The 16,804-nt window shown below is 47.4% G+C and overlaps 5 protein-coding genes across 5 annotated transcripts; 3 read left to right on the top strand and 2 right to left on the bottom strand.

Annotated features, from left to right (window-relative positions):
- Positions 1–6,678: 6,678 nt before the first annotated feature.
- Positions 6,679–7,587, top strand: PHALS_11081 (dna excision repair protein ercc-1; the record flags this gene model as incomplete). The annotated part of the gene is made up of 1 exon (XM_024726612.1): positions 6,679–7,587. One exon carries the CDS (start codon positions 6,679–6,681, stop codon positions 7,585–7,587), a length of 909 nt encoding a protein of 302 aa, XP_024577272.1.
- Positions 7,588–7,853: 266 nt separating this feature from the next.
- PHALS_11080 (hypothetical protein F443_05013) lies at positions 7,854–9,239 on the bottom strand (the record flags this gene model as incomplete). The annotated part of the gene is made up of 2 exons (XM_024726611.1): positions 7,854–7,875; positions 7,972–9,239. 2 exons carry the CDS (start codon positions 9,237–9,239, stop codon positions 7,854–7,856), a joined length of 1,290 nt encoding a protein of 429 aa, XP_024577271.1.
- A 120-nt stretch (positions 9,240–9,359) lies between these two features.
- On the top strand, positions 9,360–10,778 carry PHALS_11079 (uncharacterized protein; the record flags this gene model as incomplete). Its single annotated transcript, XM_024726610.1, has 5 exons — positions 9,360–9,409; positions 9,473–9,525; positions 9,583–9,642; positions 9,708–9,928; positions 9,996–10,778. 5 exons carry the CDS (start codon positions 9,360–9,362, stop codon positions 10,776–10,778), a joined length of 1,167 nt encoding a protein of 388 aa, XP_024577270.1.
- An 86-nt stretch (positions 10,779–10,864) lies between these two features.
- Positions 10,865–11,854, top strand: PHALS_11078 (peptidoglycan-binding protein; the record flags this gene model as incomplete). The annotated part of the gene is made up of 1 exon (XM_024726609.1): positions 10,865–11,854. The coding sequence occupies one exon, from the start codon at positions 10,865–10,867 to the stop codon at positions 11,852–11,854; it is 990 nt and encodes a 329-aa protein (XP_024577269.1).
- Positions 11,855–12,035: 181 nt separating this feature from the next.
- PHALS_11077 (uncharacterized protein) lies at positions 12,036–15,353 on the bottom strand (the record flags this gene model as incomplete). Its single annotated transcript, XM_024726608.1, has 1 exon — positions 12,036–15,353. The coding sequence occupies one exon, from the start codon at positions 15,351–15,353 to the stop codon at positions 12,036–12,038; it is 3,318 nt and encodes a 1,105-aa protein (XP_024577268.1).
- Positions 15,354–16,804: the final 1,451 nt, after the last annotated feature.

Below are 16,804 nucleotides of genomic sequence, written 5' to 3'. Positions count from 1 at the left end.
GCAACAACGCGGGATGCTAGCTATCTCCAAGCTCGCTGGTCGAGCGCGAAATTGGGCGATGACATGCGGTAGTTTGGTTGAAGCGGCATTTCCCTCCTGGACGGAGCTGAAGCGTCAACTTTTCGAAGCGTACAACCGCATTTTCTTGCCGCCAGACAGGGCAAGAAGGAATCGGTGGACTTTGTCCAAGAGTTGGGTTCTCTAATTGCCGGCATGGCAGCCGATTCTCTCCCCGAGGTGGTCACAGTGAGCGACTTTATGGAGGCAACCCGCACTGGCGTGGCCGGAATAAAAGTCTTCCGTATGCATCCGTCTTTTTCTTAAGAAACAGTGTATGTGACAATGAATGCTGTATTCAACTTCAGATCAGCACGACTTGGTTGGAATGCATACTCTAGCAGCCCGACGAGCGAGCCAGAGCCAATGGGTCTCAGCTATGCTGAGGGCGAGGAGGCAGAGCTTTGAGCTGCCGGGCAGTGTTCGAACACCCGACGGTGTTTTGGTTTTGTCTGTGGAAACACCCGTCACTTTCGGGCTGGCTGTCTTCTGCTTAAGGCGCGTCAAGTTTCATCGAACCGACGTTCCGCTTCTCACCAGTCTTCTCCGGGAAACTACAACACTCTGTAGGCGCGGGGTGGCTTACTTAGGAAAATTTGAGTTTTGTTGAGTCTCACAGAGGTAGAGGTAGAGGTCAGCAGGGCCCAGCCCCGAAGAAATTCGTGCGCTTGAACACGACACGTGTATGCAAGCCGGGCTTGCTGGTCGTTTAAGCGACCGTGAAGAGCTTTGAGAAGCCAGGGAAGATCCTGATCGACTCCGGGGTGTCGGATAACTATGCTCGACGGTCCACAATAGATGTAAGTCAGCAATGTTGCTGAGGCGCTGAAAGCGCGGTTATGTGACATCGTCACTGGGAACATGCATCACGGTGCCGAGGGTTCCTGCGGACCTCGGTGTCACGTTTCTTGTCTTTGATAGCGTGGAATGCTGCTTAGTCTTAGACTTGGATTCGAGATATGACCTCATTCTTGGAGAGAGAAAATATGGCTTGGTTGGAACGTCATGAGCCATGGATCGATCGGAGGTCTAAGACCTTGGGCCCTACGCGCAAGCATGCTGGTGGAGCGTTGGTGAGTCATTATCCTACCTTTTCTATTGGGCAGAAACGCTATTGGCGCTGGCACTGGACCAAGATGGCCAATGTGCTGGATATCGAAGTATCCGAGCTGTCGAACACGGAAGGTGTATCGGATAGGAGTCCCGATCATGGTTCGCAAACTGATCATGTAGTGGGGCATAAACCACTGAGATATAATCAAGAAACAAAGCAGTCGTTGCATGCCACGAGTGGCATGGTCGGACGAGGTCCAAGGCATCGTGGTCAAGGCCCTTCAGATGCGCGTGGAGTGGCATGTTATTCACTGCGGAACTAGCAACTCTTCGTCGGATGTTATTAGAAATATCAAAGTCCCGGTGGAGCGGGAAACGGAGCTTACACTGAACGACACTGAGTGCGTGTGGTCTCGCCGAGACGTGAAACCTCCGTGAAAGGGCGACGGCGACGCCGTATATTATCTGCAAGACGCCCGGCGTTGACCCTGACCAAAGATGTGGCCACCGTAGTCGATAGCGCACAGCTTTACACCCTCGTCAACGGTATGACGGGGGAGGAAGACGCTGACGTCACCTTCAAGGCTATTCCTGCGGCGTATGCTCTTCTGGATTTAGACAAGATGTCCTACGAAGGGTTTGGCGGTTCCTTGAAGGCAGGCGACTTAGCCAAAGCGGTCACTATACGACCGGCAGAGGAGATCAACTTGTCATCGCTTCTGAGTGAAGCGGTCCTTGAGGAAACCAAGAGAGTGCTGAACGCATGAAGTGGATCTTTGATCCTGAAGTATCCTTTGGATCCGTACTATCCTTTGTTAAGGAACTTCAAGATGTCGTCCTCAGAGACCAGTCGTCGGTCCTTCCTCCAACTCGAGGTGCGCGTCATGAGATTGACCTGGTTTCGGGAGCCAAATACTGCGTAATACGCCAATGGCCCCTGCTCAAAGAGCAGTGTGACGTCATTGACGCCTTTTCTTGTTCGAAACACGGGGCAGGAATGGTGCGTGAGAGCAAGCAAGTCTCCCCATTCGACACCAACGTTTTGCGTCTGGAAGCCGAAATGCATGCGGCGTATTATCACGCTTATAATACGCTAAATGCTGCTAACATTCCGGCACAAACGCCAATATTTAGATAGGATGTTCTTCAGAACAATATGGATGGCCGTACAAAGTACAGTGCACTTGACTTGGTCGATGGTTTTTACCGATTGCTCATGAGAGCAAGTGATATTCCGCTGACAGCGGCGAGTACTTCGTGATATTCCGCTGACAGCGGCGAGTACTTCGGACGGGATGCTCTGGGAGTGGCTAGTAATGCCCTAAGGGCTGTCAAATGACGCAGTTTTTCAGACCCACCGGGTGTATGCACAGACATTCTTTGACGATATCTTCGTCCCATGTCGTGCGGGGCATAGGAGGCGGAATGAGGATAACCACAACTTCCGTTAAGAGCGGTGCTCGAGTTCATGCGCACAAATAAGCTGTATGCTTACACCGAAAAGTGCCTAATCGGAGTGGAAGAAATTCCCTTTAGGGTGCTTCATTGGAAAGCGTCGCCTTCGAGCGGATCCTGCTAAGATCAAGGACATCGCGGGCCGGCCGGTTCGAAAGAACCAAAAGGACTTGCGCAAGTGGCTTGGCATCGCTTAATACTTGCACAAGCTTAGCGCAAATTACGCGAAAATGGCACGGCCATTGTCGAATCTCCTTAAGAGAATAAGGAATGGTGTTGGAACCCGAGCATCGGGAAGCTTCTGACAGGGTCAAAGACAGCCTCCTTCATGCACCAATACTGGCGTTGCCAGAACCCCATCGTCCTTTATTGTCGTCTGTGACGCTTCGAACTTTGTCATCGGCCGTGCACTGCTGCAAGCAGACGCCGACGGGTGAGATCGGGTGATCGCGTTTGAATCTCGCCAGCTTGAGGCTGCAGACAGGAACTACCCAGTTCACGACAAGAAATTACCTGCGATGAAGTATGCACATGTCAAGTTCAGGGTAAACTGGCTTAGCTTAAAGCCATTTGTGATCTACAGATCATGCAGTACTACGCTCTGCGACTCAGTCGCCTCACCTCTCGCAGAGGATGCCCAGGTGGCTCTAATTCTTCGCAGGATATAAACTCGAGATGATGTATAAGCCAGGAAAGCAGAATATTTTGGCTGATGCGTTGTCACGCCAGATTATAAGCTTGCTCATGTCACGACGGTGACGTTGTCAATTACGGATTTGATCCGCGCACTATACGCGAATGACAGTATGTGTGTACATGCAGCTCAGTGAGTTACCACTATTGGTAGCCCAAGCTGTACAATTAGAAGAGCACATATGTCCGCACGTGTGAGACGTGTCAAAGGGTGAAATCCTCTCCGAATGCGGCACCGCCGCTGGTCAGTTTATTTGTACCCTCCGGGTGTTGGCAGTTCATGAGTATTGACTTTGTGTTTGGCCTGCCAGATGACTCGTTGGGCAACACGAGTGTGGTGGTCTTTGTTGAACGTTTGAGCAAGATGACTTATCTTACGGCAGTGCCGGACACCATCGACGGTGCGGGTACAGCGACGCCGTTTGTCGATCGTGTCTTTGGACAATATAGATTCCCGAAGTCCATTGTCTCTGATAAGACCCGCGCTTCACTGGGAAATTTTGGTCTATAATCTTCAGGGTGCTGGACACCAAGTTGACTATGTCAACAACAGACCATCACCAGACCTATGGTGAGACTGAGTGCGTGTATCGCGTTGTCAAAGACATTCTTCGTAGCCTCTGCGCTGAGACGCCGAAGCGCTGGAACGCTATGTTGCCACTCGTAGAGTTTGCTCTGAACAATGTAGTGCATTCATCCACCGGCTATACGCCGATCTACGTGAGCGGGCTTATTCATCCTCGCGTCCCGCTGACGCTGCCATCCAATGGTCCAGGGCTTGGTGGGGGAGGATTACTTGAACGGCTAGCAAATGTCAGCCCCCTACTGTGTGTAGAGAAGTCGGAGACTTCCTATTTACAATACTGAGTATCTTACTACACGTTCTCGATGCGATGGCTGAAAGCCAAGAATATGCAGACGGAAATAGAAGAAATATTGTTGAAAGCATTGAGGTCGGAGACCTGGTTCGATTAAATGCTAAAAGCCTTATTACATATGCAGTTTCTGGTGTCTCTAAAACGAAGCTCTGTCCACGGTTTATTGAATCTTTTAAGGTCTTGGCCATGCGAGGACTTGCGTGTACGCTGAACCTTCAGAAAAAGATGCAAACCCACCCGGTGTTTTATGTGGGCTTGCTTAAGTCGTACCGGGCTCCGGCGCAAGTGAATGTGGATGTGTTGGCACCGAGACGGTGTTAAAAGGTGCTCGGCTACCCAGAAGCTGAACCAGCAACAACTGATTTCGAGCACGAAGTAAAAAAAACTTCCGTTTCCAACGTCGCAAGACTCTCCACCGTCGCAAGAAGTGTCGTATTCGTTTGCTCGACGGCTAGGGGCCGCTCTGATAGATAACGTGGCAGTCGATGCACAAAGTGCTCCAAGCTCTCGAGGTCTTCCGTACAGCGATATGCGACCTCGGCAAGATGCTTGGCAGAGTGCCGATGACGACGGACTTTGTCCTCCAACGCTCAAACAGCATCGCGAGTCATCGGACAGCGATCGACCAAGTCATCATCGTCCGCCGCCAACTCTTCTCGATGAGAATGGTGGCGTCCACTACCACGTGGAACGTCTTCTGGGTCGACGTCGCCGACAGGGTCGAACCAAGTATGTTGTAAAGTGGCGAGCATACCCCGACTCTAAGTGCTCGTGGGAGTTTGAGGTGCCACTGCCCAGTCGATGACGCTTATGATCAGAAGAATCATGACGCTTTGCGTTGTCTTGCGCACCGCGCTTCTCGGCAGTAGTCTAGGAAGCCGGAGGACAATTAGCTGAGCTCAAGCTATGGCCCTGAGACCCTATGGTCGTATCCCTCACCCGTGTGAGAGACCACAGAGCTCGCGAGAGCGTTATGGATTGTTCCATATGTCGCATGGCGAGAATACAGAGGAAGTCGGCGTTGCGCCTTGAGGTTGGCGAGCTCAAATCTAGGATGGCGCTCAACGCGCACGTCCACTTCCGTGTGGTTTTGCTGGTAAGCTATACTGCGAAGAAAGTACCGCTGCACATATCGCTCAAAGGTCTCGTCGCCATCTGCAGCGGTTCCGCTACGGGCGACCACCACAGGGATAATCCGCATTGCGGGAACAGGAGCACCTTCGTTTTGAGCTCGAAGTCGAGCGCAGTACCGATCCATTGAGATCTCTTGGGTACCAAAAAGCGAGCTCGAAGTGCTTTCCGCTTATCAAGCTCAGTCTGTGTAGTGGCCAGAGGTTCGTCTACGTAGACTTTTAACGATCGAGTGATCGCGTCTATCGCTTCAGTAGCGGGAATTTGCCGAGCGAAAGCCGTATTTCACACGGGGGTCCAAGACCGAACGTGGATATGAGCGTGGGAAAGCCGCGCCTCCAAATGCTGCTCCTGTGCCTCGTCGAGGCGATTTGTAATAATTTTACTTTCCTTGGAAGCCGAGAGGATGGGGAGCGGACACGGTGTCAGCAGGATTTGAGCTGGGCTCACGTTGAGCCGTTGGCGCACTGCATTCTACTCATCATCCCCTGCTGGGAAAGGAGTGTCTGACTCATAGTCGACTTCCTCCAACTCCTCGACAAGACAATCCTTCATTCGGGGCTGGCGCGGTGTGTTGCGCTCGGTCGCCGAGAGCTTGGGATGTGCTTCCCGTGAAGCCGCGGACGTACTGTTCGGAGATGCTTCCTGTGCGGAAGAAGAGGAAGGGCTTTGCCCGCATGCGCCCTCCCCATCAGCTAGGCTGGGTGTGGTACGTGTCGTAGACACAGTGCTAAAATAGCGGAGAATGTTTAAAGTTGTTCTTAAAGAATGCGAAGGTGTCTCAGACACGCGAGCCTCGTATGAGGCGATCGTCAAATGTGAATCGAAGATAATGGGAAGAGTGTGACGGGGTTTCACGAACCCTTGTGAGAAAGGGCCGGTCGCACAAGACTTTGCGACCGTACATAGGTGCGAATTTTACAAATTAGTGTAATCACACAGTGGTTTGGCTACACTGTAACAAGAAGGCAAAATTGCCAGTAGTAATGAATAATAGTATAATAATTAGATTTTGCTATATTAATTAGGTATTACTATATTAACTAGAAAAACCTACGGTTTTAGATATCAGCCTAAAACAATTGTTTGCCTTGGTCAAAGTTTATAGTACTTAGAGGTAGCGGATTGCGATCCGCTACACTCGTACTGGTTCTTAAAAAGAACATAAGGTCGGTGACCTAAGCTTAGCTTACTCTCATTAGAAAGCTACGGCAGCCCGCTGCAGGAGACGCCTGGATGAAAATGTCGGGTAATGTTTCCGAATGAAACCAATCCAATGGTAAATTATTTCAAATTATTTTGTGTGTGAGTTGTTTTTATACTAGGCTTACCAGTTCGTGGTTGGAAGATAATACATTAGAGAAAACTAAACTTACTTTTATTAACCAATCAGAATATCTAAAATATCCAAATGGAAGACAAACCTGTTGACTTCGCCAATGGCGGTGCTCCCACAGATGATTGTTTACAGCGTCCATCTTCACCGCTTGTGGTTGCGGATGCAAGCGTTCCAAGCTTGTTAGACTCGCGAAAAGTGTCATCGACGACTGATATCAGCATCACCCAACCCCGCTATCTGCCGCTCGAGAACGAATCGACGTCTTCTTCGCTAAAATTCAGTGAAGCATTCGCGCATTTAAGGAAGACATCGTCTTATGTGGCACCAGTGTTGCAAGAAGGAAGAGCTCCAATGCGAGACTCAGCCGCTACTGTGTTCGTGAATCGACGTCAGAAAGGGAATCCGATGCTCAAGGCAGTGCGCAACGTCGGGCTCGAGTTCCGAGATGGACTGGTACCGGATTATGTAATGGAAGAGTCATCATGCTGCGTTTTGTTCCTGAGTGTAAGATACCACCTGCTGCATAATTCATATCTAGACGAACGCTTGCAAAGTGTAAGAAAGGATGATCCAACGCGCTATAAAACCAAAGTCGTTTTGTGTTTCGTAGACGTGGACGACAATGAGGTGGCATTGCGTGAAATCAATCGTGTCACGCTGTTAAGTGACTTCACACTGGTACTTGCGTGGAGCTGGCTTGAAGCTGCCCGATATCTAGAAACTTTTAAGGCATACGAAAATAAGTCGGCGACCATCATTAAGGAGAAAATAGAGGCCGAGTTTCTTCCCAAAGCCAGCGATGTGCTCACGTCTATCCGTTCAGTAAATAAGACGGATGTAATTACGCTTTTGTCTACGTTTGGAACAGTCAAGGGACTGATGAACGCTTCTATGGAGGAGCTATCGCTTTGCCCTGGCTTAGGTGCCAAGAAGGTGCGGCACCTACTCGAGACTTTCCAGGAGCCCTTTATGAAACAGTAAAATACTACGTTATTAAAATTTTGCCAGTTTGAGATTTTGCGACTACAATCATAGACAACAGTTGGTGGTCTGACTGCGTTTGGTGTTTATGCAAGCGCTGTTTTAAAGAAACTGCAGCTGCACATCAAGAGGGAGTCGCTTGCTGATACAGATGATTTTGCTAGTAGATGGGCATCCCGAGCATGATCGATAACACTCTCAGGTCAGATTATACAAATTTTGCCTCACCTTGGCGAATTGCTTATGCAAATTCATCGAATGCACGTTCAAATGTCCTTGCGGCATTCACTACTATCAATGCAACATATAGAAACACCAATACACCATTAAAATGAGCATTAGCGCTGATTTTTAAGTACAGCGTGCTTAAGATAGATTCCTTACGCGCGAGGTGAAATATTATGCCCGCCCTGATGGTTCACTTCAGCAGTGAAACCCACAGCTTCAATAGCCGCCACCAGATCACTAAACTGAGCCGTACCAGAGACATACGCAGCGTGCTCGTCGAGCTCCACTACTGCGTCAGTCACACCGGGTGTGCTCTTTAAAGCATTTTCCACAGTCGTGCCGCAGTTTTTCATACACGACATGCCCTCAACCTGAATCCGCACGGTAGACGGGTCGGTAAATCGCCACGAACCTCGCTCTTTTGTGATGTCCTGGTCTAAATTTTTAAAAAGAAGAAATCCGGCGCCAAACCCAGCAATGAGGGCCAAGAATAGACCGGTTTCATAGGTCATGACTACAAGCATGGCAAAGTACGCAATGGTCATCTGAATCATGTAAAGAATGGCAAGAACTCCCTTGCATTGCATCTTGTGAAATTTGTCAAGTGGGCGAAGTTTGCGAGCGACCAGAAGCCGCTGACGGACAGCTTCTCGACTCTTTACGAGATACTCGTTTAATAAAGCGATTAAAAAGCACCCGATAAATCCAAATGCGTATTTGACGCCACTATCGAGTACCCACGGCTGAAATAGCAGCATCACACATGATCCATGAATTGATGTCTGAAAGCCATTAAACATGACAGACCCCAGACCCGAGCAGAAGTCTGATCTGGACGAAGTGGCTGACTCAGCACTTGTTCCAATGGACGGAGTTGTGGGCGCCGTAGAAAAATCCGCTACAAAGTTTTGTGCCGCAGGACTCAACGTCGTCAAAGTTTTGGCATCAGCGCACGTGGATCCTGAACAAATTACATTGTCCACCAAATAACGCGGCTCAGTATTGACGTTCGTGAGGTACAAGTTCTTGTTGCTTTGTGAAGCGAAATAAATTTTCTGGCCGTTCACAAGACATACATACACAAAACTATCTGTAGATATTACATCGCCTGATACAGGATCATTAATTCCATCAGCGCACTCAGTACAGGTATTTTTGCACTCGGCATAGGCATCAGCGTCCGTTTGATTGACGATAAATTCAGCCATATTGGCAGCTAAATAGGCCGTATCTGTCACCTCGGTATTGTAGGATTCGAAAGCACGCGGCGCCATACCACACGAGTAAATTTTCTGGCCATTAATCATGCTAACATAATTGTTGTTGTCGTAGCCATTATCCATTGTAGACATGCCGCATACAGGACACGTGTAGTCGGTGGAGCTCGAGGTAGCTAAGTCGCGATGCAACTGCATTGCATTCATGTCATGCAAATGGTGAAGCTCGTGATGGTGATTGTGGAGAATGTGTGCAGACGCTGATGAGGCCAGGAGCGCGCTGACCGTGGCCCAAATTAATGAGCGATACATCTTATATGACGGCAAATGAAGACTGAGACTCTTCTTAAAGTACCTGCCCATCTGTTTTATTATAGGTAAAAATGGATTTGCAAATTATCTTATACTGTCTATAGCTAAATTGAAAAGAATTTGGAAAGGCACTCTTCTCGTGTTCAAGCTGCTTTACATTGCGTCATCGCATCGAGGACTGGTAATCAATTCCCGTTATCGATTCACTCATTCAACAATATATCTCAATAATATTTAGGTTGGTCTCATGCTCCGATTTCGGTTATCTCAAGTGTCGCGCAGCTGCCAGCATCTGCTTGTTTTTCCTGACTCTATATTTACCGTATTTGATACCCGTTTTTTGTGTCTTGAGTGCACTTTTAGTTAAGTACGTCATGGCGCGAAATGAGTTGCTGCAAACGCTGGTGTCGGCAATAATGCTACTGATGGTACTGGACGTAAACGCCGACCAAAACCTTCGAAAGACAACGTGTCCTATTTGTAATATGGACGTTAAAGCCGATATCAATGCTCCAATATTTGGCGATCAGTACATTTACGCATGCGAGATGGCTGGCCATATTGACTCACTGCAGAACGACCCAGTAAGTGTTAAGTAGCTACGATTGACTGTCAAATAATAACGTATTGCTCTGTTTTGTTTTGATGCAGGCTTCGAATTTGGGCCCGCCTGAGGAAGCTGACATCACTACAGACGAGATCTACAAGGATGCACAAAATATTAAGTGCCCTGTATGTGGTAAGGGCTACGATCAGCTTACACATGCAGTACCGTGGATCTCTAAGGGTGCGCAAAAGATTTACACGTGCTCGGAAGAACATGCGCAGACGGTGTTCAGCGATCCCACTAAATTTGTAGCGGCGCAGGCCTCATCAGACAATTTCTGCAACGGGGCAGGCTCGGTCATGTTTAACGGTTTCCAGCTAGCCATTGGCGGCGATGCATCGTGTCTTATGGTGCTGTTTCAACCATGGGTAATTTCCTCAGCTGTTAAATATGCGTTCGCATTTATAGGCGTCGTGCTGTTGGCCATATCACTCGAAGGCTTTGGAGAGCTGCGCGAGCTCGTTCAGACACGACTGTACCGAAACTACGGTGTTGTCTCCAGCCAGACAGACTACACTTCGATGACTACGCCGCATATGAGTAGCAGTAGAGCCATGAGCCTAGATTTAATTGTGTCGAAATCTGGTCGCTTACCGGATGCCCACTTCAGTATTATGCGCCGTTTGCCCCTTTGGTGCAAAGTGCTGCTATCTGTCATGTACATGGTTCATCTGTGTTTGGGCTACTGGATCATGCTCATCATCATGACGTATGAGACCCTCATGTTCGTGGCTGTGATCATCGGTGTCGGATTGGGTTTCGTTATATTCAAGGACACCGATGCCGACGATCTGCGCGGCAGTATTGACCCTTGTTGCTCCACATAAATTTCGATTGATGGGGATTTGGTAGTTTCAATTACAATACAATCATCTCATTTCAATGATCCTTACTACATTTAAATCTGTCAATCATGTACGGCGCAGTCTGCTCTAGTACGAGCTGTAGCAGTTCACGCAATGAGCTGACACCGCCGCCTTCCACACCGTCACCATTCCGATATCAAGTACGTGAGGGTGACACACTCGCGAGCATCGCACTCAAGACTCAGACAACAGAGGCAGCACTGCTGGCGCTCAATCCGCTATTGGGTCGCAAGACGCGGCACGTAAAGCTCTACCCGGGTCAGCAGATTATCGCAGAGGAAGCAATTGATGTCTCGCTTCCACCACCACCCGATTACATCGATAATGGATGGGGACAAATGCACTTAGTGAGCGCCGGTGAGACGCTGCGTCACATTGCAGCGCTTTACAACACGACGGAGGAGATTTTGCGCCAGGACAACCGCCGCTATTTCCCCACAGGCGAACGTGGTTTGTTGTGCCCCGGTCAGCTGTTGCATGTGCGTTTAATAAATACGGGTGAGATGGAGAAAGATGATCCTACAACAAGCGGAGATGCGGACGCCAAGGCCTTGTCGTTAAGTAGCATGAGCGAAGAGGAGGCCACATACACAGGCACGTCGGCCGCTTTTGCACGATACAAGACACACCTAGTCGCTCCAGAAGACACATTTGAGTCCATTTGCAAGACTTTCAACATTCCGTATTCCTACTTCTTACAAATTAATCGTGGCCGTTACCCCGTTGGCAAACGTGCAGAGCTCGTGCCAGGTGAGCGCGTCGTTGTACCGGATCGTGTTGCAGCGCATCAAGCGGCCTATCGACGCAACATTGCCGAGATCAAGCTCACCAAGCAAATCCATGTCGTGGAACCGGGTGATACTCCCGAGGACGTGGCCAAGCGCTATGGAATGACATATGACGAAATACGCGAATACAATCGCGCTTACTTTCCAAAAGGATATCGTGGTGAGATCCGTCCTGGCTACAAGCTGGTGGTCAAGCGCCTAGAAAGCCCTAAATCACCACAACAGCTACGGGGAGCTGCTAGTGCATGATCAAACCAACTATAGCCTGTTTCTCGAGGCTTGTGCTGTCTGATGTCAGGAATAATTTTAAATCTAGACGTGTGCTTATATTTTAATGTGAGGATATAAGTTGACAGGCTTGTCCTGTTACGCATTTGTCATTTTTGTCTTGAATACGTATCTTTCGTGTACATGAATGACGTTTGTTTGTCTACATGCGAATCTGGCGGCGGCGCTGACGAGTGCGCTGAGAAATGCTTGGTGTAGATACATCGCTTGATGCATCCGAACTTGGTGTGGCTATACTGTCCGTCATGTACGTCGCGGTCGTGCGCTCAACAACCGTTTCCAAATCCATAAGTTTAAGTTCCAATTTCTCATTCGTATGCTCTCCGCTTTCGTCGACAACATCATGAGTTTCAACCGTTTGCACTTCATTATCTTCATTGTGCAAAGAAATGACGGTTGTTGTTGCCTTCACTTCAGCAGTCGATGCTTTATCAAAAATGTGCGCAGGTGAAATGCTGTCGTCTTGATCACACAAGTCATCATCAGACAACAAAACAACTTCTTCTGCTTCCTTCAGGTTGGGTGGTGATTGCCACCGCATGCGTCGGCGTGATACTCGGCCGAGAAGTCGATTTTTTCGGTAAATCTTCAAAAAATAACCTGCTAGCGCTGCCAGACAGAAAAACATGATTGAAAGCAAACTGATCTGGGCAAAATCTGACCAAGGTAACGCAGACGTTGATAAAGGAGAAGCAATCGCATCCAGAGTCTCTGGCACGTTGATTCCCGCGATTTTGCCTTGATCAAACACCGACTCTTGTTGAGATAGTGCAATTGCCTGCGTGCTTTCCAGCCAAATCTGTTCGTTCACAGCAATTGTACGCAGCTCTTTTTCGATCCGAGCACGTTCGTCTTCTTTTTTCAACAAAATCTGTCCAAGTTGCTTTAGCTCAGAAAGATCTGTTGCCACTGTTGCAACGTCCAGTTTTGAAGTCTCCCGCTCACTATAAATGGCTACAGGAGCGTCTTGTAGTAAATGCACGGCATCTCGCTGTGCTTCATTCGCTAAATGACTGTCAATGATCGATGTGTCTCTATCGACTGCTGTATGATCATGACTGTGTACATAAACCACTCCGTTGTCCTGAATACGTTCAGATTCTGCCTCAGTCTTGCCCGTAGTCACCTTCAGCGCAATCTTAACATTCATCTCTTCATATTGGTTCACTGTGTCGTCTGCATTTGAAGTTGTTCTATGCACCTGAGCATGTTGTTCTGCAAACACCAGCTCAGTCACAGATTTTTTTTGCTCTTCGTTGACACTTTTTTTCTTCAACTCAAAAGAATCTAGAACATGAGCTCGCGCATCATATAGCGTCTTAATCACTTCCGCTTTGTCAATCTTACCTTCACCGGTATCCGCATCGTCGATGTGGCCAACTGTGTTGTCGACTATTGATATATCAAGATCTTCCTGCAAAATTCTCTCACTTTCATCCAAGCTTTTATAAATATCCGTAAAATCCAAGATGTCTTCTTGCAAATGCTTCACCATCAGCGCAGCGCTGTGTGATTCCACTACAGTTTCCGTTTGCGTGTCTTTTTTCTCACTGGCTATCCCATTCATGTTCGAGGATGTCAGCTCTGATGTCAACACTTCCGTGGTAAGAGGCACGTGACCCTTACTGCAATCGTTCACTGGCGCGTCCTTCGAAGCACTGGACTCTACCTTCAAAACCTGTGTCTGCACCTTATCTATTTGTACACCTTCTTCAAAGGAGTTGTGCTTTGCTGCAATATCAACATTCAAAAGATTTCCAGTAATATGATCGATGACATTCTGAGCCTCTTTGCTGCCCGCGAGACTTGTAGAAGACACCTTTTTGTTTTGTTTAAGCAATTCACAAGAACCAAAGATATCTTCAGATATAGATTCTTCACGTTCAGCCATACCACATTGATAATCAGTCCCGCAACTTTCACCGTCTCGAGTACCGCAAACTTTCCTTTGCAGTCTGTCCTCACTATAACAATTGTTTCGCGTGGTTGCTTGCACTGCTGCATCAACATATGGTTGATTTTTTATCGTTAACTCAGCCAGCATCGCAGCCCCGCCCTCACTTTTGATTTGATTAGCGGTTCGCTCGTAGTACTGAAGTGTTTGATCAAACGATCGAGTATACTGATCTTTTAATTGCTTTAAACGAAACTCAACTGCTTCAAAAGCCGCCATTTTCATATTACCAACACTCTCGAGTGCAAATTTCCGAGTGTTAGCTAGGATCGCGTTAGTACTATCAGCAATTGCAACTCGTCGTTTCTCGAAACGCTTTACATCTTGTAATGCCTGATACTCGTGTGAAAATAACTCTTTTTTAATACTCTCAATCTTCACTTCATTTGCCTCCAGCAGTGCCAAAAATTTATCCTCTAGTAAAATCCCATCACTCAAATTGAACATCAATCCAGTCCACAATAGTGCATGCTCCAGACTAGATTCCATTCTCTCTCCTGCTTGCTTTACCATTTCAGCAAGAGTCAGGAGAGTTTTCAAGGCGAGAGATTGCATTCGATTGAGCACACCATCTTCTCCACTTAAACTGAGCTCTATCGATTCGGAGATAATAGGCACAAGTGAGTGTACCCACATCAGCGACAAGTTAAGCGTATCCATCAGATATGAAACTGCTGGTGGAAACGGGAACAATAAATCGTTAATCAGCTTTGAAACCGCTGTCAGCTGTAATTTGAGCTTTTTCTTCACCATAAAAGTGAGTGCTTGAGCCGCAAGTCGCAATTGTTTATTTTTTAGCAGAGAATGCCATACCATTTGAATATCTTCGTTCAGAGATCTTAAAAGCAAGCGCATTTCATACAGAAATTTAGTGGACAGTAAACGTAGCTGCTTAACATCATCTTGGATCCAAATTGCAGCAGGAGACGCTGGATACGCTTGACAAATTGCTATTCCACTACCCACCGTAACAATTACAGCCCCTACTCCCACCGCCTGTGCGATCCTTAATCTACCACAAAACGCCTTTCGCTTTTTCATTTTCATGCCTTGGTCCTGCGCAACTGTTACATCATTGTCACTCTTTGCTCCAGTCCAGTTCTCAGCAGCACTCACAAAACTATCAGTTGCTTTCAAATTATTCGCTAAGTCTCCGCTTTTTCCTTGTTGTCCACCTCTCACAATGTTCTTCATTTTTGACTCAGTCGGCTCGTCGGTTCCATAAATTGATTCTTCAGAGCCCACATCGACCCTACCACGTCTAAGCTCAATCAATCGTTCACTATTAACTTCGCAATTCTCGTCATCGGCAAATTCAGCTTGGTTGCTTTGTTCTTGATTTTGACTTGTAGACTCGTGCTTCATTAAAAATGTGAATATTGTTTCCACGCTGTGCTGAAGTTGCGGGGCCTTTTCTATCGTAGTTTTACTTTGCAAGCTTTGCTTGTCACTCGTGGGCGACCGGGGTGGCATTTCGGCTGAGAGAGGCGGCGCACCAGTGTCCATACTTGTAGTTGTAGTGCAGTATATCGTATATTGCTGCCTTTTTGGTATTGCTATAGTAAAAATAATGTCTTGAAGATTATTCATACAAAATGATTCTTTTGACTCATAATCACTATTGCAATTTGCAATTTGTAAACGAGAAAGTTGCAGCAAATTGTAGTAACGTTATACGTGTCGATTACAATATACGAGATGTTGTGTTGTTCCTTGGAGTTGGATAGGAGTTTAAAAACATTTCTTAATGCTTCGGATAAAGCTCCGCTAAAACAGGATTTCTTTTCTATTAGACAGTATAAAAGAAATTTTTAAATTTCTTTCTAGAATTGCCAAATTTTAGCAAGTAATTGTACAAAATTCACATTACACGTTGTCTGTTCGAATGTAGAAATTGAATATTTTTACTGTTTGTCCATTTTTGATTAATATAGAAATACCTAATTGATATAGCAAAATCTAATCAATATAGTAATATGCATTACTACTGGCAATCCTGCCACCTTGTTGAGGTGTAGGCACACCACTGTAATTCACACAAAATTGTGTGATCCACACCTATGTACGGGTGTGCAACTCGCCCTTTCATACAAGAGTACGTGTAACCCCGTTGCAATACCCGTGAGTCTTGCGACGGGGGCACTGGTAAAATTGCCAAAGGCACGTAAGGCCTTCTTGTGGAGTCCGAAGACTTGGACAGCGAGGGACAGTGTTTCATTTAAATTTTGTATGACGCGCGATTACTTAAAATAGTATACTGCTACGGGGTTACACGAATAACAGGGGGGGTGTCACTCGAGGTGTGAATAATTTGACCACACACCCAAACAAGAATACGGTAAGGGGCTAGGTAGCCAGCAGTCATGCATGTATTATATATAGTATATTGAGGAAAATCCAAACTTTTAAAATTAGGATAAAAAGATTAATAAGAATCAGTTTCGATTTCGAACAGAAGTGTTCGTTTGCCTTGGTTAAGGCTATTAAGTACTTTTAGAGGCAGCGGAATGCGATCCGCTGCACTAGTACCTGGTTCTTGTTAAGAAAGAAAGTTCGGTGGCCTAAAGACGCTTCCTCAAGCGCAAAGCTACGGCAGCCCCGCTGCACTGGGTAGCACTTGTAGTCAATCAACACCTGAGTCGATTCGATGATCCTCTGTGAGGATGGAGGAATTTTCCTCTTTGCCCCATGGCATGCAGGACGGACTTAAAAAGCTATTGTCCTTGCTCGGCTATGAGGGCGTGCAACACCTTGTGGCACAAGGCCCCGAGGCAAACATTGCGCGTCCTGAGGCGTTTTCGAGCTATGAAAACGCGCTGCTAGAGCACCTGCAGCAGAAGATGTCTGCATCGTTTGCGTCTATGCCGCCACCGTCGGTGACGAATGACTTCCCCCGACCTAAGCCGCTCATGGTGAGCGTTGAGGTCTTTGAGGGGAAGGATAGAGATAATCTCCTG

Source organism: Plasmopara halstedii, assembly GCF_900000015.1.
Source record: "Plasmopara halstedii genome assembly, contig: Scaffold_526, whole genome shotgun sequence".
In the NCBI taxonomy this organism is placed as follows: Eukaryota; Oomycota; class Peronosporomycetes; order Peronosporales; family Peronosporaceae; genus Plasmopara; species Plasmopara halstedii.
This window is presented reverse-complemented; position numbering and strand designations above follow the sequence as displayed.